General features: G+C 47.5%; 1 protein-coding gene across 10 annotated transcripts in view; it reads right to left on the reverse strand.

Moving 5' to 3' along the window:
- Dpf3 (double PHD fingers 3) overlaps positions 1–27,686 on the reverse strand; it is a 281,926-nt gene that overhangs the window by 66,279 nt on the left and 187,961 nt on the right. For all 10 annotated transcript variants that reach the window (XR_015621793.1, XR_015621794.1, XM_087552775.1 and 7 more), the window contains 2 exon segments: positions 20,555–20,692; positions 2,580–2,708 (listed from right to left, as the gene is read on the reverse strand). Coding sequence is in view for 8 of the 10 variants with exons in the window: in XM_087552775.1 (XP_087408901.1) it covers positions 2,580–2,708; positions 20,555–20,692 (267 nt within the window). In the remaining 2 variants the exon portion in view is untranslated.

Here is a 27,686-nt window from a genome sequence, read left to right on the forward strand (position 1 = left end):
ACATCTCCTTAGGTCCCCTCGGACAGAGGCACACGCTCACTCAGCCCTGCTCCACACAATGCTTTAGTTTGGCGGTTTTTAAGCCTCACTGGCATTTCTTTGTAGTTTCGGTTGGCGTTTCTTTGAACAACGTTCGTCCGTCACTTTGACAGTCAGCTTTACCAAGGTATTACTGTCAGATAACCCATTCAAAGTGCTTAAGCCTCCGTCCATTTTATTTTTATTTTTACCCGCTTCTAATCCCATTCTTTGACAGCTCTTTCCGTTGGCCCCCTGACACCGTGTAGTTCATTTGTACCAAAAGCAAAGAGCAGCTGGATTGCCTAGTGGTAGTTCAGAAGAACTTCCTGCTTCCTTTAACCCTGGAAGAAATGTCTGCAATCTCACACACCATGGCCACTACACAAGTCCATGTCTTAGCTACTCCAGAGGGTGCACCCTGTCCACCTGAACTCAAGGCACACTGAAAGGTGACAATGGGCTTTAAAAACCCTAAACTTAATGAATACAGTGCTCTGAGACCTATTCTCTTTCCTTCTTTCTTTCTTTCTTTCCTTCTTTCTTTCTTTCTTTCTTTTTCCAGAGCTGGGGACCGAACCCAGGGCCTTGTGCTTGCTAGGCAAGCGCTCTACCACTGAGCTAAATCCCCAGCCCTCTGAGACCTATTCTTTTCACTCAATTCCATAGTGATGGTCCCTTCCACGCAAGGGTCAGACAAGACACCTTCTCTCAGGACACAGAGGCAATGGGTAAACTGAGGCAGGGAAATCTGCTCTTTCAATTCATACTATTCTTTGGAAGGACCTTGGGGAGGCCCCAAAGATGTATCCACCCATCTGTCTCAGCAGCTCACCCCATGGGCTAACGCACCTATATTAAATGTCTTAACTCTTCCAGGAACACTAGAGTTGGTGTTGAATTGCGGCCCTCCAGATTAATTCCCAGTGATTACAGTGAGGATATTTTATGCCGTAAATGACACATGAAGCATGGAGCAGACAGAATCAAGGAAAGAAATGCTGAGCAAAGGTTGTAAGAAGAGAGGCTTCGTGTAGAAAGAAAAAAAAATTAACATCCTACTCCTGATGTCCGTGGATCAGTTAAAGTACATCAGCTGTTTTGGAAAGAAAAGGGGAAAATGCCGGCAGCTTAAATGAGACCCTTAAAGCTGCCTTCTAACCCACCAAGGCCTACAGCAACCCACAAGACTCTGCTTGGCCAAGTGGCCTTGCTTCTGATAAAATTGATGTTGTTTGATTGCCTGATCTTACAGCAAATAAATAGTACCAGGTGCAAGTTCGTTTGTTTAATTTTCTTTTTAAAAATCTAAAACCTAGAGCCGTCTATCACAGGGTTACATCTTCCAAGTAAAAGGTCACTGTTACATATCCCATTTGGACCATAAATGAATTGACAGAATTGCACAAAAGGGACTCCCTGATAGGGTCCTTGAGAATTAAATGTAAAGGGTCTTAGGCAATTGATACTAAGTCCATTTCTAGTTATTGGTTTACCACTCAAGGCTGTCTAGAGCCCTAAACAACCTTAGCTTCAAAACACATAAGAGCTAAAGGGAAGACTTAAGACCACACCAGGCCAAACTGAGTCACTGCAGAAAACTAAGATGAGGTCACCTCAGTCCTCCTCTTGGGACTGGGGCTCAAAATAACACTGGATCAAAAGGTTTAAGATGAGATGACCTCCCAAGCTAGCCCCAACCAGCCAACCAAAGTGTCGGCAGCAAGCAGCTGGTGAAACAGAAGACAGTATCTGCAATAAGTTCCCTGCCTTGTGCTTTGGTCTAATTACGACGTAGGGAAAAAAATGGGGGGGGGGTGTTTAAAGCACCAACCAATCATGACCAGGCAAAAATAATGATTTATCTACAACTGAAATCCAATTTGCAGCCAAGACTCTAACTCATTCTAATAATGAAGGAACAAGACATCTCTCTTTGATACTTTAGTCTTTGGATAGACTAAAGATGAAAAGAGTAGGCAAGGCCAACGGCAGGTTGCTCCCAAGGATGCTTGCCCTCATGACTCCTTGATGTGACTGTAGCTATGTACTGTTCTACATGGAAATATGGCATGAGCAGCCAATGGTGGTAGTAGGGTTGTGCTGGTAGATAGGAGCCCCAGAGCTCAGGATGTGTTGTCTGCTTCCCTGATTCTTCTGTCTCCATACTCTGGGGGTTGTCCCAAGTATTTCCACAGAATAAACACCATTTTTTTAGCATGTCCATCAACTAGTACAAGAGAGCATGTTGCCTGGTGTCTCCACGTATCTCTGTTCTACCTTACTTTGAACTGCAAGTGCACATACAATGTTATGTCCACCTCATGGGAAAGCCAGACCTTCTCCTTTTCCTTTCCTCTGGGCCCCAGAGAGTGGTTTTTGGTTCTTAAGACCCAAAGAAGAAAAACAGGAAAATAAACCTGAGAATCCCTTTCACATCGAAGTCATCACCTTCATTACTTTTCTGCTCACTCTCTCCTCTCCCCAACCACTGAGAGATGGCAAAGCAATCCAGGGAGAAGAGGTCTACAGCACACAGTGCAGGAAGGGGCCACACTCACCAGAGCGTCCACAGTCTGCACAGGACACCAGTTCTTCGGGCCTTCCACTCTTCTTGTTCATGTTGGAGCCCCCCAAGCAGAAGTCACAGTAGTTATTAGGAATGACTGTCCCGTCTGGTCCTTTCTGGGCTGTGGAAACAATGAGAAATAATCCAATTTTAGTCTTATATGTTGCCTGTTCGTCTACTGGAGTGTAGCGGAGTCTCTTCTGGGAAAAGCAGAAAGCTCAGAATGGGAGAGTTTGTTAGGACCTTTGGGGAGACTACTGATATTGGCGATATCGGCGTTATTGGACTAGGATTTAACATTTGCTTTTGTTTCATTGGCCCTTCTTTGTCCAATGGTACTCATCCTGCAAGTCCTTCAGAATCTCGTCTTTGAAAGTTTTCCCAGTTCAATGATTTTATAGACACGTTTTTGCCCTTCCAATTCCATCTCTAAATAAGCTACTCAGTAATAGTATGAGTTATTTGTTATTAGTCAGGAAAACCTCTGTTAGTCCTATACAGACTCCAAAATGTCAGTTGGAAATTGTGAACAGGAACTAGAGGGAGAAAACAGCCAACACTCAAGCCTAGCCTTTGTGAAAGATGTGTTTACTCAGTATCTGTGGCTAGTCACTTCTAGACAGCATGCTAGAGACTCGGAGTGCATGTGTCTGTTCTACCCTCAACTCTCAGAAGTACAGACTCATCACTCATGGAAAACAAGTGGGATAAGTTCATCCGAGGACCTCAGAGGCCCAGAATTGCAGCTGGACATGGCTGGATGGGCACTTAGTTCAGTCTCATATCAGAGATGGATGCAGTGGTGACGAATGAGCATGAGATCTTCACAAGTAACTGAACAGGATAACTCCATAGCCTACCCCTGCTGAACATCAAAACAAAGGCAGTGAAAAAGTCCTCAGGTGTGACCTTGAATAGAGAGCCCTGTGATAACACATGTGCCTTGGACCAAAGTCCTTCCCAGTTCCTAGGGGCTGGTTGAAAACCCTAGGGCAGGTTCCTCGTGTGGGAGGACGCTTCCATTTTCTCATTCTCCTTTCTGATCTAGACATTTCTAGGTGCTATTCACACTCCCTGATTGCTACCAAGAAGAAAAGTCTGTTTGTGAAGTAAGTCTTAACCACCAAGGTTTCCTCTTCCTTAGTTTCCTCAGTGTCTGCTGCTATCTTTCATTATTCACTGGCTAACGTTAATCAGGGTCCCATAGGGTACGAATCTGTGAAGAGGAAGCAGATATGTGAGCAGAAATACTAGCTAGACAGTAAGTGATAAACGGATTCGCCCCCTTAATAGGATTCCCTCCAGCCTTCGCTTCCTCTGTGCCTTTGCTCTGCCTCCAGGAATAGAAAACTTACCTGGGGAAGGCGGAAGACAAAAGCTAACAGAATTACATTAGAGAGGGTTAATCCATTTATCAGTCGCTATTTGAATTGTTTAATCAGTTTCTAAGTCATTGATTTTCATCTTCAAGCATGGAGACAATCCTCTGCTTGGGGGAGGCAGAGGAATGGGCCACCCTCTGTGGTCTTTTTGAGGATGGGCCTTCCTTCCATAAGGACTGCATCTCAAGGGTATCAACATAGCTAGCAGAGTGGCCCTACGGATGCTCGCCCAAGGCCTGTGCATCTGCCTGTGAAGGATGCTCTGCCCAAGTGCTCTCTGCCCTCTGCCTTTCTCTTCAACTGCCCTCTTCTCCATTTTCAATACTTTCTAGAGAAAAAAATCTAAGTATGTTTAAGAAGCAAATAAACTTAAGGTTTCCTATTTAGGAGGTACACTGAAGCCTACTAAGTGGTAAAAATAAACGAGAGGTGGATAATATTAAGGTGACAAGCCAGGTTTCACAATTGAGTGAACCAGGTACAAAGTGTGCAGAGATAATTACATCTGAGTAACTGCCTACACACAAGAAAAAAATCCCATATACACTATGCCAAAAAGACCCCTGGGTCCCAGTCTTTCTCCTATACATACACAGACTTATTGCAATATCAGATTTTTTTCCCTGTTCTCAACATACTTCCACTACCAAAAAATCTAAATGCCTTCAATTCACTGTATTCCCTGATGATATATAAAGATGAAGAGTGAAAAATACAGAGACTAATAACTTCCAGACTATTCTTTACAGTAGTCACCAAAGGGACCACAGACAGAATATTCTGTTGAATCAAAAGCTCTAAGTTAGACCTGGTGATACAGGCCTGTCATCCCAATTACTTGGGAGGTGGGGACTGAAGAGTCATAAGTTCAAGGCTTGCCAAGGGGAGTCAAAAGCCAGCCTGGGCAACTCATGGTACCCTCTCTCAAAATTTAAAATAAAATAATCGTAAGAGGGCTGGGTATATAGTTCATCAGTAGAATGCTTGTCTACCATGCATGGGATCCTGGTTTTAAAGAAGGTTCTGATGGCATGGTGTCAAAGCAGCATATACAGAAAGATAAAATGTCTGTATAAGGTAGTGAGGATGGTAGACCTCAGTACAACTGTGATAAGAGGAGGTAAGAGATGTATTGTTGCTTAAGCAATGGTCCAGTTTAGAAAATGACAGTGCAGGGGGTGGCCCAGTGGTAGAGCACCATGAGGCAGGAGAGGGGAAGTGAGGGGACAGTAGTAACCGTGTTTTAATTTTGGTTAAGGTCTCTCTTCTTACAGCAATGGGCTCAAAGCATCCTTCCATCCCAGTGAAATGACAAGGTATGGGCTAATAGCATACACATTGGTTCTCTTTATGCTTTTTGATATTCAAGATCAGTTGGAGAGCACAAGTGAGTCCATGGCCCCTCCCTATTCCTAACTAGCTATGACCAGTCATGCCCTGGGGAGGGCACTATGTTGGTATCACTATTATGTACCTTGGTAAACGTGCACACCTGCCTCATATAGTCACACACAATGATTAATTTCTTCAGATAGACACACTGCAGGGCCACCTGCAGTGCTGACTTGTAGACTGGAAATGGTGACCAACAATTTGGGGGATGAATGGCTTTAAAAGGTGATAAAGGTATAAACGGGTATCGTTCAATGCATCTGGGATTATCCTCTGGCATACAGAGCATGGCACCAGCTTTCCCTGTGGCAGAGCAATCGCTCATTGCCTTTAGTTTATTTCTTGACTCTTCAAAGAGACGATCCATGTCCAAACAGATGGACTCACAAACAGCCCACAGTAAGCAAGAGTGGGTGCTGAGGTCCCGAATTGCTAGAAGAATAAAGAACACAACTGCTATGGTTTGGTACGAAACAGCACGTGTTGAAAGGTTTGGTTTCCAAGGCAGCAGTTTTCCAAGGTAGAACTTTAAGGGGTGTGACTGAACCATACAGGTTCTGACCTAATCAATGATCTGACCCAATGATATGTTCAAAATTCAAATAGGTTTCTGGGAGGTCATGGAACTATAAAAGTTGAGTTTACTGAAGAAAGTGAGTCAGTCCATGAGGGTATCATGGCCCTGGCACCTTCCTGTTGAGCTCCTCTGCTTCCTGACCATCTGAAGTAGGGAGATCTGCTCCACTATTCCTCCTCTGCCATGAGACACTGCCTCATCATAACCTTAAAAACACAGAACCTAGAAGCTTTTGGTCAAAACCTCTGACATTTTGAACTAAAATAAATCTTTCCTCCTTTGGATTATTTCTTTGAGGTATTTACCAGAGCAACCTGGCTAACACAACCAATCCAAAAAGCATAAAACCAGAACCCGTTACCTCTTGAGGAGTGATACCAGCCCATATCTACCCACTTACTTCCCTGTGACTCAATGGCTTGCTGAGAGGGAAGAGAAGCAGATACAGACTACACAGCTATGCAGGGGCTTAGCCCTACCTACTAGATGCCAGGTGTATATCATTGTGTTTCGTTCCTACAGCATCCATGTGAAGTAGGAGTCGTTTTAAAGAAGAGGTAACCAAAATGCAAAAAGGTTAAGGTGCTGACTCCAGGTCCCAGTTATAAAAGGAAAGATGGGTTTCATCCTCAGGTGCCTATATGCCCAGAAATTCTCACGTCTCAGCCTTCTAGAAGGTCTGGAAGCAAACACTTTCTGGCTATACCATGTACAGCAAGCATTTCATAAATCTCTTTCAAGTCCATTTGAATCACCCGATATATTAATTATAAAGCTCTAGAATAAAAATTATTTCAATTGACCTGATAAAAGCAGAGATTCCTCTTGAACTTAAATTTAATGTAATCTATCCCTGGGTGACTCTGTGAAACACTTCACTGAAGCTCTCCGGAGACTCATGGCGAAGAGCATTAAGTCATAGCTCACACTATGGCTACCCTGGCCTATGGCCTGACCTAGCCACAAGCATCATACCTGAGTTCGCTATAAAGGATTTTACTATAAATAAGGGGCTTGCCCAGAGCTTGCAAGTAGGGTTTAAATAGAGTTTCTACTTCTGCATGTGGGAAATTGAGTCTCATTTTGTAGGATAAGACAGTGGGGAGGACAAAGACCCCAGTGATGTCTTGATGGCAGTGTCCACAGGATGGATTTGCTCTACTGTTGATTGACGTTCATAACTGAGATCATAGAAAAGATTCAGGTAGGCTGCCAAGAAAGGAAAGTGAGCCTTGAGAGTTCTGGAATTTACCTGAGAGAGAGAACTCAAGAAAACCTCAAAGGAAAAAAGCAAATAGAGCTCAGGAACAGAACTCATGAATAAATGCAGTGGTGGGGGGGGGGACAGAAGTGAGGGGAGGTGCTCAAATAACTCAAAGCAAAATGAAGCAAAAGAAACAAGTGTCTATCTGGCGTGTCCGGCATATGCTATTTCACTGGTTCTTACAGACCAGTGGAAGTACAGACTGACAGATGAGGTGACCAAAGTTCCAAGAGTCTAGCCACCACACTCAGAGAAGTAAGAGTAGGCGTGCTAGGGGACATTAGTATGCTACAGGACTTAATGGTTAAATTACGTTTTCTATCTATGGAAAACAAAGCCTCAAATCCATGACAGGGCTGTCTTTCCCTCCCGTTAATGTCATCCCTGCTGCAATGTTATCTGTCACTCATGAACACAATGACTGGTGGGACAGCCTGGCCACTGTCAGTCACCTCTCTCCTGGAGAGATTAGAACCATATCCCAGGTGTCCTGGGGAAAGAGGAAGCAGGCCAGAAGCTGATGCTTCTTCCTGGCATATGCACAAAGGCATGGCTTCCCATTCTGAGCAGATGCTCAGGCTGCCTGCCAGGACCTGCTGGGCACAAGCACGAGGCCATGTTCCGTGTCCACTAGCTCACTTGAGCCCCAGCGCCATCCTGCAGCTGTCTGTCCAGAGCCTGCTTGGATGGGGTGTACAGCACCTGGAAAAATGGGGAGCCATAGGCAGAGCCCTCCAGGAAAAGACGTGCCTCTCCTAACCCCTCTCACTTGTTCCCCCACCACCCTCCATGGCTGACAGTTCCTGTGTCCCTCTACAGGGCTGACATGTTTCCATGGCAACCGGAATCCTGGGCTCCAGCAGCCTCTGCTCTTGCCACCTGTTATTACTCCATCTCTCAAGTGTAAAGCATGTTAGCCTGGTACCACTTGGCTGTGCGGCACATCTTTAGAAGACGGCGTGAAGAGAAGGGGAGTGGGAGAGAGGACGCGCAGAAAGGCTGCCCCGGGCTAGCCATGGATGACACAATGGACAAGACAGGCTGGAGGAAGCAGCTTTGGAGACAGGGAGGGTGAGGAGGGAGAGCATAAGCCAATGTGCCTTCCCTTCAGAATCAGGGAGCAGGCCTCAGCTGGAGGCCACTGCCACATCCACTACCTTCTTCCAGCCTTTAATGAGGGCTGTGGGAGGGGCAGAGAAGCAAGCAGCAGACAGGGAAGGGAAGGCAACTGGGCAGAGACAGAAGCAGCCCAGTGTGGAACAGAGCCAGGAGAGGGTTAAAAGTGGTGTGATCAAGTCTGGGGAAGGCCGGACCAGAGGGCAAGCTGAGCATCACAGACTCGATAAACGGCCTTAATTCTCATGCTTGCGCTCACCCGACTCCTTACGTGTTTACTCATATAAATTATCCCCAAGGCCTGCCACCTTTTTCACTACTTCCCTAGAATTGATAAAAAAAAATAAATAAATCCCACAGATCCAAGGAATAAAAGTGTTGGGATTCCATTCAGGCTGGTGTGTGGCCGCCTCACAGCAATGAGGCCCTGCTGCTGGGCAAACAATGCCTTTCACGCAGATGCATAGAGACAAGATCCAGGAGCTCCTCTGGGAAATGGACACCAAGGTCCACGCACCACAGGCCGGTTGGGCCATCAAGAGTCCTCTTCCCCTGCCTCTTGGCCACTGATCGCTGAGAACAGCAGCGTGTGTGGAGAGTAAGGCTGGGAAGGGGTGCCGGTGTGGAGCAATCAGCACTGAGGTCAGTCTGTATGGAGAAGGGAAGGACCAGGGCTGATTTAAAATGTCTTCAAGTTTATGGACGAGCCTGATAAACTGCCACGCTCTGGATCGTCAAGGACAACAAGAGACAACGTGAGCTGGAAGGCAGCGCACGCCACAGGGAAGCTGGACACAAGGTGCCAAGGAGTTAAAGGCAGGGTTAGAGGGAAGGCATCTCTGAGGCAGCCTCAGCACAGAGGCAAGTCCCCAGAAACCACTGCGCACACCTTTCTAGAGCAAGCAATGTGTTAGAGGACTAGCTAATGTCCTTTTATGTCTATTGCCCGAGGATTAGAATAGTGTGGGAGAAAAGACAGGAGGGAGAATTTATCCCAACCCAAAGGGATGCAGGCTTTCATCCTTTCATGTTTGTGACTCTCTCCCAATTAGCCAGGAGCTCCCTGAGGGCAGGAACACCGTCTTTCTTCTCTGTGTTCCTAGCACCTGGCACATAAGACTGTCACCACGCTGATAATAAACACTTAGTGAAAGGATACACGCGTGTTCACAGAAGCCTTTGCATGGGGCAGATGTGTCAGGCCAGGGTGATCTCCCCACCATCACCACCTCTGAACTCAGTTTGCAAAAGGACCCATATTGTCTGTGCCCAACTGACTAAAAATAGAGTATTTAAAGAAAAAGGAAGGGACAAGCCTCAGGCTTCAGACCTAGGGATTAGGCAAAAATCAAGAGACTAGGAGACCAATAGGCAGCATAAGCCTGAACAAGGTGGATCAAGCAGGAAGATACACCCAGGGAAGGAGGCCCGTGATGGGAGTCAGAGCGGTTTGCTGCATACAACAGAGTACTGAGGAAAACTGGCATAGTGGAAACAGCTCTGTCTATGAGCACGAGGACCTGACTCAATGATCCCCAGAACCCACATCAAAAACCCAGATGTGGAGATGCATACCTGTAATCCCAGCACTGGGGAGACAGACACAGGTAGATTTGTGGGGCTCTCTGGCCAGCCAGCCCAGCCTAATCCAAGAGTTCCAGAACAGTGAGAGATTCTACATGAAAATACAAAGTGGAGGGCTCGGGAGATGGTATGGAGGGTAAAGCAGCTAATACAAACATGGAGGGCCCAGAGCTCATGGGAAAAGCTGGGCACAATGTGCCCCTGTGATCCTGATGCTTGGAGGCAGACGCTGGCAGATCCCAGGCCTCGCTGCTGGTTACTTTAGACCTGTAGTAGCACAATCCATTGTGGTTGGGAGAGGGGGATATGACAGAGGAGACCTATTCAACCCCTGGCAACCAGGAAGCAGTGACACACAATGGCCTCCCTTCCTCCCACTAGGTCTACCCTCCTCCAAAGATTTGATCATGCCTCAAAAGCCCTGTGGGCCGAGGACTAGGCCTTCAACACATGGGCCCTGAAGGAACATTTCAGATCTAAAATAGCACACCCAGCTCTCGTGGGACATGTTACAGCTCTACTGCCTTATGGTACACACATTTTCTGCTGATACGGTGCTTTCTAGTGACTTAACTTACTACGTCTTCATCACAGCCATAAGGCAGCATCACCAACGTTATGATTTCACATAGATAATGCCTGAGTTACAAGCAGGCAAATCAGTTTGTCCAAAGCAAAAGTTAATGACTGTCTTGGCTCTGAACCCTGGCAGTGTACTGCTTGACTGGCCCTTTCCTCAACATACAACCACGCCTTCGAGAAACCCAAAACCAAAAGTCTAGCAATATATATGTGTATATGTGTGTGTATGTGTGCGTGCGCGCGCACGCGTGTGTGTGTGTGTGTGTGTGTGTGTGTGTGTTATAAAGCAAGGCTTCTCAAATTCTGTAATGAAGGTCATTTGGGGAGGCTGACAAAAGGGATCAGTAGGTACAGGTATCTGCCACTAACCTGAAACCTGACTTTGAACTCTAGGACCCAAATGGTGGACTCACTCCCACAAATTATCCTCTGACTTCCACGTGTATGTGCTGTGACACGTGCCACCCCCATGTACACAAAAAATAAAATTGTAAAATAAGTGAAAATCACTTTGGGAGTTCATTAAAATTCAACTTGGAATTCAACGAGGGTCTGAATTCAAGGAAAGGTCTGGAAACTCATCTCTTAGGAGCTTAGTAAGATGGCCAACCTTCAAGGTTTGCCTTTGACCAGGACTTTCCTGAGAGATCCGGCTGAGCCAGTCACCATGGTCCCCGGTGGTTCTGACACTTCTTACCACACTTAAGAAGCCCAGAGTGAGGGCCTTGTGTGAGAAGTACGGGCCGAGCACACGTGTGAGCAAAGTATGCTATGACCTGCTTCGTTCCTTCACAAGAACATTCCGGGGGAGGCTGGAGAGATGGCTCAGTGGGTAAGAGCACTAGCTGCTCTTCTGGAGGACCTGGTAACTGCCAGCACACCCACATGGCAGCTCGAAACGATTCCAGCTGACACCTTCACACAGACACATGTGCAGACGAAACACCAATGCACATAAAAATAATAAATAAAAGTGTAAGAAGACCAATCTGGAGAATAGAATATACAAGGCAAGGAGGAGGCTGAGGGACAGAGAAATAAAGCATTGTAGTGACACATGCAGAAGCCAGTGGTGGTCAGGAGACAGAGAGAAGGGGACAGGCATGTATATATTTTTCAGGATCATCCGATATGGAGGTTGAAAACAATAGCAGGCAGAGGTGCAATCTAAAATTTTCACTATGGGCATAAAGCATTGTTTATTTTTAAAGGAGAATTTTTTTAAGGCTTAAAAACTGTGTGAGAAAGGTTCAGGAAAGTCATGAACTAGTGTGATATTGGAGGGTTGTTTTTTTACTACACTGTGTGTATAGATTATAGACTCATGGAGACTTTGTAAGGTGAAGGGTGAGGTCCATAAGACCAGCACAAACAGAAACAGGTCATCAAGGAGCTTCAAGAACCAAATGTGTCTGGTGTGGATCCAGCTGTGTCCCCACGTTCCCCAGAGCTTATGTTGACCCTATGCCCAGTGTGATGTCATTTGGAACTGGGGTCTTTGGTAAGGCTGTGAGGATGGTGCCATCACGATGGAATTGGGGATAAGAGACCAGAGAGTTGCCTTCCTCTCTGTCTGTACACATAGAGGAAAGGTTGTGTAAGAACAGCAAGAGGGTGACCGATCTATGCCAAGGATGGCATCCTAACAGGACACCACCAACTCTGCTGTAATCTCCATCTTGGACTTCTATCTCTAGCATTGTGAGAAGTCAATTTCTGTTGTCTAAGCCACTCAGCCTAGAATTCTGTTGTGGCAGTCCTTGATGGTTAATCTTGGTTGTCCATTTGGCACGTTTGAAAAGAAGAACCCTTAGTTGAGGAATCGCTTCTATGAGATTGACCTGTGGGCAAACCTGTAAGGCATTTTCTTGATTGGTAATCCATAGAGGAGAGTCCAGTCCACTGTGGGCAGTACTATCCTTAGGCAGGAATGTATGGATTGTATAAGAAAGTTAGCCGAGGAGTCAGAGGGTACAAGCCAGTAAGCAGCACTCCTCCATAGTCTCTGCTTCAGTTTCTGATTCAAGTGTTCTCTTGAGTTCCTGCCTTGGCATCATCCTTGAGGATGGTCTCAAACTTGCAAAGTCAAATAAACCCTTTCTTCTCCAAGTTGGTTTTAGTCAGTGTTTCACCACATCAACAGAAAGCAAACTGCTGGCTGGTTTTTGTGTCTAATTGACACAAGTTAGAGTCATTTTGGAAGAGGGAATCTAAATTGAGAAAAATGCTTCCACCAGAACCAGACTGGCCTCTGGGTGAGCTTTTGGTGCATTTTCTTAATTGCCGAATGATACGGGAGAGCCTAGATCACTGTGGGGAGTGCCACCCCTGGGCTGTTAGTCCTGGGTGTTATAAGAAAGAAGGATGAACAAGGCAAGAGGAACAAGCCACTCTCTCGTGGCCTCTGCCTCAGTTCCTGCCTCCAGGTTCCTGCTGTGCCCGAGTCTTGTGCTGATTTCCCTCACTGATGGACTGTTAACTAAAAATGTAAGGTTAAATAAACCATCTCCCCGCTAAGTTCTTTTTGGCATGGCGTTTTGTCGCGACAGTTGAAACCTAACGAAGACACACACTAACAGGCGGCCTAAGCTAACAGAGACGTGGTCTGTCAATGCATTCGTCTCTCCTGACAAACCACTGTGTAATAAGATGCAGTTGACAGCGGGCTAACAGAGGGACATCGTCAGTAGGTCCATGAGAACGGAGCCTGGGCCTGGGATCCATCACTTGGGATTCCAGTGTCCAGACAGAACTGAATGGTATCCAAGCCCAACTTCGCCTTCCAGCGTACTGAGTACACTGAGACAAGTTACTCAGATCTCCCCGCGCCTCCATTTCCTCCCCTGTGAAATGAGAATGCTCACACATGCCGCTTGGACCCGTGAGCATTACATGAGATGATGTGTGAAAACTGCCAGGCACCTAATAGATTTTCCATCATTTCCTCCCCTCTCTCCTCGCCTGCGTGCAAAACCACTTCATTTCTAATGAAACGGGAGGAAAACCAAAGCCCTAAATAAATAAGCTCTCCCAAGAAACAGAGATAAACTCACGAAGCCACGTTCATGCCATCCGCGGGAATGTCACCTCATGTGCTCATGTGCTTCTGGGCAAGACAGCACCTGCCTTACAGGGTTATTGTAACGAATGAATGAGCTGAGCAGAGCGGTCTGAACAGTACCTGCGACACTCGGGACAGGCCACAAGTGCTATTGCTGTCACTCGTGCCGGTCAGCCTGTGGAACTCCTCAGTCCTGAGCATTCTATAGAATTACAGCACAAGTGTGAGAGAAATCAGAGAGCCTCGGACAGAGTCAGCCCCAGGAAACTGGCTCCACGACTAAGGGAGGGCACCCTCGACTGGAGTCTAGGCCACTTCTTTCTCTCACCACCTTTCATGCATCCATCTTATCCCCCGATTACCCTAGAAGTTCTCCAAGGACAATGACCATATGCTGTCCCAACTGGGAGGCCTGGTTGTACATATCCCCACGACTGGGTACATCTAAAGCGAGGGCTTCATAGATACCTGGGTTCTGCATGGACAGAAGAGTTTGTGCCATGGCTAAGATTTAGCAAAGGATATGCTGGGGTCAGGTCAGGCTCTGATAATCTCCATAGATACCAATGAGTCGTCAGGGGCAGTTAGCATCAGTGCCAGAAAAGGCCCCTTGCGCTGCCTCAAATGGAGTCCCTGACCCAGATTAGCCATCTGTGGTCACAGACACATTCTGCTGGTCCAAACAGGACAAGGATGGGACATGACTACTCACAATGAGCAGGCTTAGTGTCCCTCCCAGACCCCTTCGTCTCATTGAAAACACACAGCCAGTCCACAAGGCCAGGTTGGGAACCTCCCTGTTACAGAGGAGGCAACTAAGGGGAGAGGGTGTCGGTAGCTGACCCACATCCACAGAGCAGTGGGGGACAGGGTGACAGGGTCATAGGTCACACCCTGACCACTCACTTCTGGTGCATCGCTATCCGCCTGCCACAGGCTGAGAAATTGCCTCCAGACACCTACATCTCCACGGACCGAGCAACCCCTCAGGCTTCTTGCTTTGTGGCCTGCAAACCATTTAGATCATAACTCATCGGAAGAATGTCTGCTGCTGGTTTTCGAATTTGCCGTTTGGGAAAGCAGGAGGGGAGAAGTGGGTGACCTCCTCAGAAAGAGCTACACATCCCGCTCTGCCTCATCTCCCCTCTAGCCAAGGCTCGAATGCTAGTACCACGGTCACTAGGTAGCGGGCCTAATGGGTTTCCTTTCACACACCTTTCAGAGATACCCAAGCACATTTCTAAAATGTTCTTCATCTCCCAAAGCCTGTGCTCAGCTGCCCCTGGGCCTACAGCAGAAGACAAACATCTGCTGGACTTTTCCCAGCAGTGTGACAATGACATCATGCACTGCTCTTAGATAATTTGCACATTATCAGACTAATTTCCAGATTATCTAATCAGCAGACATTACCCTTAATCAATTTGGCTCTCCCCTTACAGTTCTACAAAGTACACCCTGCCCTCAGCAGCACACTGGCTCTGGGCACTTTCCTCTTAAGAATGACAAAGAGGAAAGCTTAACTCGGAACCAGCATGTGAGCACCGCACAGGAGTCTGACTTTCAGGGACCTAGGACCTCCCAACCTCAACTACACGGTCCTGAAAAACAGACGAGATACATTTTATAGAACAGTATTTTAAAAAATCCCTCTTAAGAACTCCAAGTTTAGTCTGAAAGCATATATTTATTTATGCTATTAAATAAAATTAAAAAAATAAAAATGAATCCTCTCTTCGAGGAATGGCTGTGAGAGTTCCCACAGAATAAAAACTGCAAGGTGAAGGTGCCTCCAATTGTGGCATCCTGCCTCACTCGGCCCTGACTTCAATACTCCCATGAGACCTGACTGCTACTGATGTACGAATTTGCCATGACATCACGGGCCTCTTTCCTTTCATCTGTATGCATTCATTTTGAAACCAGGGAGGTCGTCTCCCTCCTCAATACTCTGCCTTGCTTTTCAAGGTCTGAACAGAACCTCCTCAGCGAACCATTTCAAAACCTCACAGGGCTTTAGCACAAACCAGAATACCCTTCATGTGGCTCCTACCCTTGGACTCTCTGCTGTGGAGCCTGAGAAGTTCCACGTCCAGTATGTCAACAAGCAAGGTCAGCTTCCCAGCAAGAGCAGTCCTGCCTCAAGACGTGGAGTACACCCAGTGACTCTGAGCCTTAGGCAAGCGCATCCTTCATTCGGGACCCACGGAGCACTCCCATCTGAGACTGTGAGCGCTTCAAGGTGAGCTGGCTCTCGCATAGCTCTGCCTCTCAGGCTCAGCATTTAGTCAACACTCACTATGGGCACCAAACTTGGGGATGGATAGGTGCACGAATGGGTGGGTGGGTGGGTGGTTGCATGCTACTGATGAATGAATGAATGAATGAATGAATGAATGAATGAACAGTACTAATTTATTTACACTGTTTTCATGCTTGAATCTAAGACTTTGATCTCATTCCTACCCCCAAAAAGTATCCTGAAAACAGTGTCTGAGGCAGATTCCAATTGCGCAGAGAAAACTAAAGGGATTTTAAAAGACTTCAGAGATTGTGGGCCTGGGTTGCTGAGATTTCGAACCTTAACCTGCTGACTAAAGTCGCTCTGAGTCGCTAAGGAGAGCCTCTGAGTGGTACACTCGCAGTCCTGACTCCTCCCCTTTTATTCATGTGTGCCCATAGCTAGAGATGAAGGAGACGAAGGTGGCAAGAGAAACTGAGGGAAAAAGAAAACCCCAGGCTCATCTGGGGAGAAAGGCAGCAGCCCAAGGGAAGAAGCCTCATCAGAAATGTCCTCTCTCCTCAGAAGGAAGGGCAAAGCTCCAAGCATTTCCAGCTACTCGTCTTCCACTGAGGCAGAGAGCCTCAAGCCCAGAGCAATGAAGGAAAACCTATAGCAAGAAAGAGGAAGTGGAAACTCAGGAGGAAACGAGAGAGTGGGGGAGGAACAGAGGCAAGGCTGCATCCTCTAGGGTGGGGGTGGGAGGCAGGGGGACAGCAGGAATACCAAAGTCAAAAGGTCACTGTGACCTATGGCCATGGGAGGTATGAACCAGTTGCCTGTGGCCCTGCATACTCCTATATCTTTGGGGTTCTTTTTTGATGACGCCAGCTGGGGTCACCCTGAAGCTCTAGTAAATGCACTTGCCAGCATGTAGACCTTCTCAGGGGGAGCATTAGCCTCCAGGATTAAACTCTTCTGCCTCCCTCCCTCGGTCTGGAAGCCTGGAAGAGGTGGAGGGCTGAGCTGAGCCCTCAGAATGCTGCGGGGCTGTCACACTCAGTTCACCGTGCAGCCCCAGTGGCATTTAGGGGCAGTATGGATGGGAGCCCACTCCAAGCCCCAAACAGTGAGAGCAGCTAATAACTGGGTATTAATGATGCCAGCAATTAGTGCTCACAGGAAAATGGTGGGGGCCTGCTCACCAGGGGCATGTGGGAGGAACCAGAGTGCACATTTGGAGCAGCAAGCAAAATCAGTGGTATGTGTGTGGCCCACAAAAGCCAGGGTGAGCAGCTGCCATGGGGTTTGTTCAGCGAAACTGGGCCTAGGGGAAGATGGCTTCTCCAGACAGTAAGAGCTTATCTGCTGCATCCACTTCCCTATGTATGAAATTAGGGCTGGTCATGGAGTTCTCAGGGGTGGGTAGGGGGTGAAGTTGTGAGAAGACATCATTAAAAAAATCAAGTAAAATAAAGGATCTTTCTGAGGATTCTGGAACCATCTTTGTACGGGGAGGACTGAGATGAGCCCAGATAGGGCTATTCTGTTTCAGTCAGTCATGTGATGGCTTTGTGAGAAGCTGGTGTTTCATCAGCAAGGTAAAAAAGAAGACAAGGATGAACCAGAGTGTGGATGGAGACCAGCATGGGACATTGGAAAACGAAAGGCAGTCTCTTTATTAATCAAACCCATGCTATTTCCCCAGGGACACCTAAGGAAGACACAGATACCTAATGATAAGCTTGCATTCAAGATTCTGATTGGAAGGACAAAGAATGTCAGTGCTGGTCACAGAAGCCTACCCGGAGGAGACCTCAGGAACAGCCAAGAAGGGGACTGCCTCCTTCCACTTACTGTTGCTGCCAAGGTGTACATGTGTACATACATACATGCATGTGTGTGCACAGACACCGCTGGCTGTGGGCACTGTAGGGGAACTGGGCAAACACGACTCAAAGGAAAAACCATTTGAACATTATAAAATGGGATACCTGAACACAGGAGCAAGTGGCCAGGCATTGAAGAAATGCAAGAGACAGGCTAGCGCTGCAGGAATGAGCAAGAAAGCTGAGAGGAGCTTTGGAGAGAAGATGAGTCATTAATCTCTGCTTTCCAGATAACACCTAAAACCAAAGATCATTTCCAGCCTCTTCCTGGTAGGAGGCAACAGCTCTTCACGACTTCCTAGACACTTAGACCAGACAGGAAGGGGAAGGGCACTGCCAGCCGCCTCAGTACAGATAGGCTTTCTTCCCTGACAGAGAAGGAAAACTCTCCCAAAGTGCAGGCAGCGAGCTGGGTGTCATGGAGACTCAGATCTGGTGCAGAAAGAGCGAAGCCATCCTCCTCCTCCAGCCCTGCTTCCCAGATTCTGCCCAGATGGCAACAGGAGGTGAGAAAGCAAGGGTCTGTCACATTAAAAGCTTGAACCCTCAAAGTTGGAAACAAATTAATGTCACGGGATGTGTTTTCCCCAACTCCAAATTTCTCTACTGCAGCTTAACCTCTAGTACTTTGGCATTTGGTTCTAATGGAGGGAGAGAGAGAGAGGTAAAGAAAGTAATTAAAGTGCCGGAGAGATGGCTCAGTGGTTAAGGGAGTGCACCGGCCTTATCCAGTCTCCAGAGCTTACATAGGGTGACTGGCAGCCACCTGTAACTCCAGATTCAGAGATCTGACGCCCTCTTCTGGTCTCCACATGCACTCCACTCATGTGTACATCCCCCACCCCCCTCCCCTTTCACATAATTCACAGTGAAAAGAAATCTTCTTTTAAAAATAAACAAAGTAAAGGTAAAATGAGGCCATTGGAGCTGAGGAGACAGCTAGGCTGGTAAAGCAGACATGACAACTGAGTGTAGACACCCCCAGAACCTATGGGGAAAGATGGCAACAGCTACACATGCCCATATTCCCAGAGCTCAGAGACCGGTGACCTCTGGAGCTCTCCATAGCCAGGCTCACCGAATCAGTGACATGCACATTCAGTGAGAGACTCAGTCTCAAAAATAAAGTGAAAAGCAACTGAGAGCCCTTGAAAGTGTGACAGAAAGACATTCAGACAGACAGACAGAGGCATACACACAGAGAGGGGCGGAGGGAAAGGGGAGAGGGAGAGAAGGAGAGAGGAAAGGAGAGAGGGAGGGAGGGGGAGAAGGAGAGGGAGAGGGAGAGGGAGAGGGAGAGGGAGAGAAAGAACGCACAGCTATTAGGGTGAGTCTTATCCAGTCTGCCCGGTAACCTTATAAGAGGTTACATGGACCAAAAAAAAAAAAAAAATCGAGACCCCAGAATATATGTGCACAGAGAGAAATGAGCAGAACTGCCAAAGGACAGCCTTCTGCAAGCCAAGGAGAGAAGTTCAAGAAACCAACTCGACAGTACCTTGACCTTGGTTTTTCAAGCCCCCAGATCTATGAAAGCTTAATTTTTGTACTTAAGACTACGGGTCTGAGATGTTTGGCTGCTAGCCATAGCATACTAATAAAGAAGTCAGCATTACCAGTGAACACGGGTGTAGACCAAGAAGCATGCACAAATCCAAACAAAGGTCTCGGACAAGGGTGTGTGTGTCCATGATCTCAAGTACTTGGTGAAAGTGTCCATCTGATGTCAGTTAAGCTGACAGCTTCAACCACACAGGAGTCAACTTTAAATTTAGAATCTGGACACTTTACAAATCACACTCTTGGTTCACTTTAAGGTACATAAAAATATATATATTATTTATATACATGCATATATTATTATATGTATACATATATATTTATATACATATATACATACATACAATACATACTTACATCTCCCAGGGTTTGGAGAGGTGGATCAGTGGTTGAGAGCATTTAATGCTCTTCCAGTGGACTCAAGTTCAATTCCCAGCACCCACATGGTGGTTCTCAACCATCATCTGTCACTTCAATCCCAGGAAATCTAACACACTCTTATGACATCAGTAGGCACTGTACATGCATGTAGTGCACACACATGCATGCAGGCAAAATGTTCACATACATGAAATGATAAACTATATCTAAAAAAACTAAAAGAAATGTACCAACAACTTGCATAAAGAAAACAAAGCCCACACCATACGTCTACAGATACCCTTCCCTCCAGTGATCTCAGTAAGGCCCAGATCTTGAGGCAAGCTTAACAGATTCCATGACCACATCCTGCTTTGAGGTTTCTGTCAGCCCAGAAACCAAAATACATGGTAGAGAGCCAGTCAGGTGGTAAATGCTAAGCTCCACTTTGATTCCTAATTCATAACTAGAAGAGGAAGGAGAGGAAGAATAGACACACAAACCTACAAGATCACTTTGAGTCTTCAGAGCCAAGTGTCATCCCAAGTGACATATCCATCAACAGCCGGTGGGTTCTGTACCCTAAGTAGTGACCCATACAGGAAAACCATAGCAACCGACCAATACCGGTCAGTCTCAACAGTTGTGAGCGAACCTTCTGAAGCTGAGGGAAAAGGTGGACAGGTCTAGCCTCTGACAGCGGCCAGGTGAGGACACTCCCCTTCTGCTGGACACTCATGCATCACCCCGCCTCTCTCTGGAGACAAGGCTGATCACATGCATTCTGACCTGCTTGCACTTAGCTGGTAACTCAGCTCAGCCATACGTGTGGGAGCTGGCTGAGCTTAGGAGCCAACTTACCGCAGACCACCGGGACCCATTGGTTTTTACTGCCAGATTCCAGAGTGGAAAGGAAAAGATTGGTACCCAAACTACCCGTCCCGTCCCTCACGCCCTAACCTTACAAGCGGAAACTCACGTCTATGGTTCTCGTTTCTGTGGTTGGGTGGGGATCGGGTCTCCTGGTCTTGGGCTTCATCTCCCTCCTCGCTGGCCAGGTGAGTGTGAGCATAGTGGTAGCTGAGTCCCGGCCGGTTCTTGTAGCGCTTGCCACAGACTAGAGAAGCAAAGAGAAGACACGATGAAGGACAACGTCGGCAGCTTCTTTGGTCACTCTCTTCATACTCCAGGGCGACTGTCCCCTTAAAAATAATTCCTACCTTCAGACCCACACCACTGTAACCACGTGACTCACGGACACAGCGCAGAGTACTGAGGCGAGCACTGTGTGACTGTGCTTGCTATGGAGCTAGGGATGCTAGGCAAGTGCTCCGTCGCTAAGCCATGCTCCCAGCCTGTGCACGCAGAGATGGGCATGGTCCTCCTAACTTTGAATCCAATTATCACTGGAAGCCGATCCAGTCCAACATTTCAGGTCACCAATGTGGCAAAGCAGCCCGTAACACTAAGTGACGTGCATAGCACACACATCAGCAGAGGAGCCACCAGAACCCAGGTCTCCTGGATTCCTCGGCAGTGACCCATCTGCTGCCCTGTGGTTGAGTCTGTATGAAGTAGGAAAGTTTCCATTGGGTAACGTTCTCCATGTATCACCCTGTGACTTATGCCAGGAAAATGTGCTCCAGCCTCACCACGAACACAATGAGACTGAGGCATCCTGGGGACTGGAGCAGCCAAGAGCTTGTGACCTCAATGCTCCTAATTAGCCCCTAGCACCCCCAGGCCTCTCTCAAATGAGACTTTAGACAGAAGACAACTGATAATATTAAAATGGCATCTTAGAGGCAAGAAGGAAGGGGGTTGCTCAGTATTCCAGCTGCCTGGGACCTAGAGACCAAAAGGCAGGCAGAGTGACCTCAGGGCAGTCCGCCAACCATGCTTTCCACACACTCAGCACAGACCTCAGGCTTTGGGGGTAGGATTGTCAAGAACAGAAGCTTTTGGGTCTTCAAAGTCGAACTGTGGTCCCAAATGCTCAGTCTTGCTTGCCCGCCCAGCAGACCAAGCCAAGCGGACTTTGCTGGAGCACTGGGGGATGGGCTGCTCTGAGGGACTCTCTCCCAGATCACTGTCACCAGAGACCATAAATGCCTCATGGGGAGGGAGAGCAGGACTTCAGGATCAGACCTATGCTCAAACCTCAGCTCTAGCCATGCAAATTCAGTGGCCGTGACCACCACTATAAGGAGAAGCACCGTTAGGCACTATCATAAGGACTTCTCAGAGCTTGTCTTTTCCTCAGATTCTCCTAGGGTTGGCAAAATTAGATAGCACCATCTCTTCTCTCCCTTATTTAAGTAAACTACTTCTAATTAGCATAATTCATTTTGAGTAATAGCCAGAACAATAGTTTCAAGTGGCAGAATTGGACGTCTCCTATTTTTATGAGGCCGGATCTAGTGTCTCATGCCTTGAATGACTTGGTAGCTAATTTTTAGCCTTTATTAAATTTAAGACGTTCCTATTACTCCTGACTTAGAATCTTATTATAGAAAGTTTTTATCGACTGCCCTTTAAGCATCTGCTAATGCTTGGTGTTTCTTTAGTTTATAGATATGGTGAATTAGGTTGGTTTCCTAGTATTTCCTATTATCAAACCATTCCTGCATTCCTAGAACACGCTCCATTTGGTCAGCGTGTACTGTTCAACTGATACACTGCTGGAGTCAACTTGATAATACTGCATTGGAACTCAGACGCGGAGAGCTTTAATTTTTGAACTATCTTTATGGGCTTGATTCTACAGCCAAGTCAACCTCCAAAAACCAAATGAGTTTTGCTATGTGAAATTGGACAAGACACGTACTCTCTCTGGGTGCCTTTCCTCTGGAAATGAAGATAATAATACTCATTTTGAAGGCTGATCAAAATATCATAAATAGTATTTGTAAAGAATATCAGAGTTTAACCTAATAGTCATTTTCAATAAATGGTAACTAATGGGTAAGAGACATAAGCCTTGTTTGTCACATCTAAAGGGCTGGACCCTCCCAAAGAAGAACTTTGATCCCTCAACCTGTTCTGTAGAATCTGGCATCGGTTGGACATCCTTGATGAGTGTTTAAAATTCAAGCTGGGGGCTTGGCAGCTATAAATTCAAACGCTCTCTCTCTCTCTCTCTCTCTCTCTCTCTCTCTCTCTCTCTCTCTCTCTCTCTCTGTGTGTGTGTGTGTGTGTGTACATGTGTGTGTATGTGTGTGTCCCTCCTCTCCCTCACTCCCTCTCTCAAAACAAACTAAGATGGTGCCTTGCATCTCAGTCCCATGTGACTTAGGAAGCAGGACCTAAAGAGGCCCCTGAGATACACTCTCTGCCTGCTTGTGGCTTTTTCCATTTAACCTTTTAAATGATCTGAGGTCAATAAGTAACAAATTACAGGGTCATCGGATATGAATCCACTTAGTCACCAAACACACATGAGGAATGCATGGCGATTCAAACTGGAGAGGCTTTCAGTGTTTGCACAAGGCCACCTGGGCCCTCTGCGGATCCACCCAGGACTCTAAGTGAGCTAACTGTTCATGCACTGCCGGGCCAACCACTGCACCTTTTTCTTAACCACAGAATCTCAAGATCTTAACTGTCACTCCACTAACCATCCACTAAGATTATCCCACTAATAGTCCAGAAGCCTGTTCTGGGCTCCAGGGATGAGAACTCCCCACCCTTCAGAACAGGTGCTCCTCCCCAGGACTTGGGTAATGATCCTGCTACACCTACAGTCTTCCCTTCAGGGTGCTTCCCTACTGACTTATTTGATTTCCTCAGCTCCACCTCATCTGCTGCCGTGCACATTCTACAGAATATATTTGTTGATTGGCTGGCGAGAGGTCATAGAGACACTGCGGGAGAGACAAGAGCCAGGAATGCAGGCAAGCCTATGGTGTCTCATCCATCTAGCCGCACTGTGGTGGTTAGAATACGGCTGCCCCTGTAGACTCATGTGTTTGAATGTTTAGCCTAGAGGGAGTGGCACTACTGGATGGTGTGGCCTTGCCTTGTGTTACTGAGAGGTGGGCTTTGAAGTCTCCTATGTTCAAGCTCTATCCAAGTGTGGTACACAGCCCCCCTCCACTGCCTGCAGATCAAGACATAGAATTCTCAGCTCCTTCCCCAGCACCATGTCTGTCTACATGATGCCATGCTTCCAGCCAGGATGGTAATGGACTGAACCTCTGAAATTAATTAAATGTTTTCCTTTATTAGAGTTGTCGTGGTCATAGGGTCTCATCCTAACAATGGAAACCTTAAACTAAGACTAACACTAACCTCACACTAATGACTCTAACACCTACAAAGCTGAACCCTAGTGACAGCGTCCATCTCCTCACCTAGCACTGTACAGGGTGGTACCCTGGAGAATGAAGTCCTTTGCTAGAGCACAGATTCTCAACATGTGGTTCCCAGACAAGCACGCACACACACACACACACACACACACACACACACACACACACACGCACACACACACACACACACACACACACCAGCCCCTGACTCAGAAGCGATGGGGATTATGGGGGATACTCAACCACCTGCTCGATAAACCAGGGAACCCACGTTATCCTGGAAGCTCTTAGTTCTAAAGCTTGAGAAGACTTAGGCCTGACTCTAACCAACCTGGTCTACTTACCTTCCTAGTATATGGGTATAGGGTAGAGCCTTCCTTGAGGCATGGGATTGGTCACTAGAAGATACAGATCCAGGCAGCTCAGGGAAGGGTCCTGGAAGCCAGACTCCCTTGTAAAGTGCCTCAGGATGGAGCCTCATCTTTCGTGGCTCATTCGAACAGTGTCCCTCATCACTAGACCTCCAACAACGTAATGCTAATACACGCTAGCTCAGTGGCACCAAAAAGACAAAGACAATGGGGCCCAGACCCCTCTCCTCCAAGGAGCTCTCGGTCTAGACAAAGAGATGTGCCTATAAAGGAGAGATGTGACATGGCTGTGTGGGCAGGCATGGCTGAGTGGGTATCTGAGAGGGGCAGCAGACAGCTTGAGCTGGGGAGAACGGATTCCTAGAGTAAGAACACCCTGTAGGAGGGCATGAGGTGAGCAAGATTGGCCTGCGGCTCCAGAGCATAGCCATTTGGTACCGGGAGCCATTGGAGAAAGCTGGAGTGAGGAGAGGGGTGGGGATGGAGAGAGCTAACAGAAAGGCAGTGGGCTTGACTCCATCCTGACAACGAGGGATGGAGGGAGGCAGTTAGCCTAGAGGATAAAGTTAATCTGGTCCGTATTCTAGCTTACTGCTGGCAGGACGAATGTAAAGGTGGCAGGACACCATTTGCCTTGCTGGTGGGTGAAAAAATGGCCTTATGGGTGGAAATGAATTGTGAGGAGAGGGGTTCAAGGCAGAACCTGGTAGAAAGCAGAGTAAGAATGCAATGTGGTGCCAACTGTCATGGCTGTCTCTGAGGTGCACTCTCCAGGCCTGGCCTCATCTGGCACTAGGTCCTGCCTCCTCCTTGCCTTCTTGCTTATTTCTCAAGCAGCTTTTTCCTTACCACAGAGACTTCGAGCATGCTCTTCCCTCTGCATCACCTACTCCCCATCCCCAGTTTGCCTGATGAGCGTCTAATCATCCTTCAACTCTTCGTTCTAATGCCCTTCCCCAGGGAGGTCCTGCCAATCATCAGGACCCTGGTGTTCACCTTCCGAGGACTATTCCACATCACCCCTACAGGCAGCCAGTGAGACAGACCCTATACATTCACACACACTCCGTCTGCAATGGCCAGCATGGGGTCTGACTGCGACAGGCACTTGGATGTCAGCTAAGGGAAGTAAGAAAGACGCCCAGTTTCCTGATTTGGGTGAGCTGTTAGAATAGAGGAGAAAAATGAGATGTAAGGAAGAAAAAAATGGGTTAGCCTTTTTCTTACGGAAAGAGATGTGGTTGGGCTATAGGCACTGTGGCATGGGAAGTTACGGTTGTTGATACACAGCAAGGGAAACTGTGGGAGGACCTACAGAGGTGGAGACTTAAGTTTCCTTTTTAGATTAGTTAACAAAGACTCACGTGAGAGCCAGAAGCACGTGCCACGGGTGGGGCGGTGGCTTTCAGGACAGAAGTATGGGAGCCCCAGGTAACCCATGGTGGTGGCTTGAATGAGAAATGTCCCCCACTTGGTCCCTAGCTGGCAGGGTTGTTTGGGAGGCCTAGGAGGTATGGACTTACTGGAAGACATACGTCATTGAGGGTGGGAGGTGGACCTTGAAGTTTAAAAGCTTTAAGCCATTTCAAGTTCACTCTGCTTCCTGCTTGTGGTTCAAGACGTGAGTTCTCACCTGTTCCTGCTGCCTGCTACCATGAGTCCCTGCCATGATGAACTCTTAGCCCTCTGAAACTAAAAGCTCAAATAAATTCTTGCTTCCATAGCGAGAATTTTGGAATTTTGGGTTCCTTTAAAAAGCAAGCAGAAATATTATGATTGTTTTTGTTTTTATCTCAGATGTGGGATTTGGGGCTGCTCCAGACATCCACAACAGCTCCTTGGGTTTTGCCTCATGCTCTAGCAGGGGCAAGATTCTGCCCGCTGTGGGTAGTCTGAACAATTATGTGATGTTTGAAAATTTGGGGACCTTTCAGAGGGCATATACATGCTGGGGACCTGAGAGGCAGGGTGGGGCTGGGGACCTGAGAGGCAGGGTGGGACTGGGGACCTGAGAGGCAGGGTGGGACTGGGGACCTGAGAGGCAGGGTGGGGCTGGTTGACTGTTGGTTACAGTTGTTTAAGTGCCACGTGCAAAAAGAAGGAACAAGGTGAGGAAATTAGATCTCCTATGGCAAAAAGTCAAACTTGCTCCAAGGAACTCGACACATTAATCAGCAAGAAGTTGTCTAATGTCCCCCTTCCACCCTGTGACTTTACTCAAGGATCGTTCCCTCTCCCTCTCTCTCCCTCTCCCTCGCCGTCTCTGTCTCTCTGTCTCTCTCTGTCTCTCTCTGTCTCTCTCTGTCTCTGTCTGTCTCTGTCTCTCTCTCTCTCTCTCTCTCTCTCTCTCTCTCTCTCTCTCTCTCTCTCCCTCTCTCTCTCTCTCTCTCGTCAAGCGTTAAGGGGCTGAAAGGGTGGAAAAGAGGAAAACCCACAAAATCGCAAAAGACAAGCTACGTCTATCAGTCCTTGGTCATGGTGTTGTATCACGGCAACAGAAAAGGAACAAGGGCACCAATCTTAAAGACGAGCAGACTCAGGCTTAGAGGCAGCAGCACTATGGACGGCCAAGAGATGGAGAGCGAGAAGGGACTACTGCATATGGCCCTTGGGAGGCCACCAGAGCAAGAAGATAAGCCTTGACCTTCTGGAAGCTGAGACAAAGCTGCAGATGGTTGGCATGCTCCGAGAATCAAGGAGGAAGCACAGCCTAACAGACTGCTCATTCCAGAGGGGACAGGGCAGCTGGCGAGGAAGGGGATATCAAGAGTTACCAGGGTGGTTTATGAGCAGGTCACAGGCTGAAGGGAGGCAGCTGGGGAGGGCAGCTTGAGAGGCGAGTTAGGAGGAACTGGAGTTAATGGAGAGGACACTGAGCTCCAAACAAAGCTACTGATGCTAAAACCTTGTCTTCCAAATGACATCATCAGGGGATGAGAGAGGAGGTCAAGAGTCCGTGATTAATTCTGACGGAATAGCAATGGAGTCAGAGTGCAACACTTTGATGGGACAACCTGCTTTAGAAATCCCGGGCTGATCGCTGTAGGCAAGCTAGAGAGGACACTAACTTCCTGTGTTTAATCCTACTTTCCAGTCACTCCAAACACTAAGGGCCAACTTCATTCAATTCTGATACCCAGCATATGGGTTTCATGCTCTGTGGCTACCACCTTGAAATACTTCTGTGCATTTGTGTGTGCACGTGCGTCATGTGTGCATGCGTAGGGGATGCTCTCTATATCCTGGAGTTCTCTATAGGGTAGACTAGCTGGCCAGTGAGCCCAGGAACACCTGTCTATATGTCTCCAGTGCTCAGATTATAAGCGCACACTACCACACCCAGCTTTTTACGTGGGTTCCAGGAACTAAACTCGGGTCCTTACACTTGTAGAGCCAGCAGTTCACCAACTGAGCTCTCCCCCCCCAGTCC

Source organism: Rattus norvegicus, chromosome 6, assembly GCF_021556685.1.
Source record: "Rattus norvegicus strain SHRSP/BbbUtx chromosome 6, alternate assembly SHRSP_T2T, whole genome shotgun sequence".
In the NCBI taxonomy this organism is placed as follows: Eukaryota; Metazoa; Chordata; class Mammalia; order Rodentia; family Muridae; genus Rattus; species Rattus norvegicus.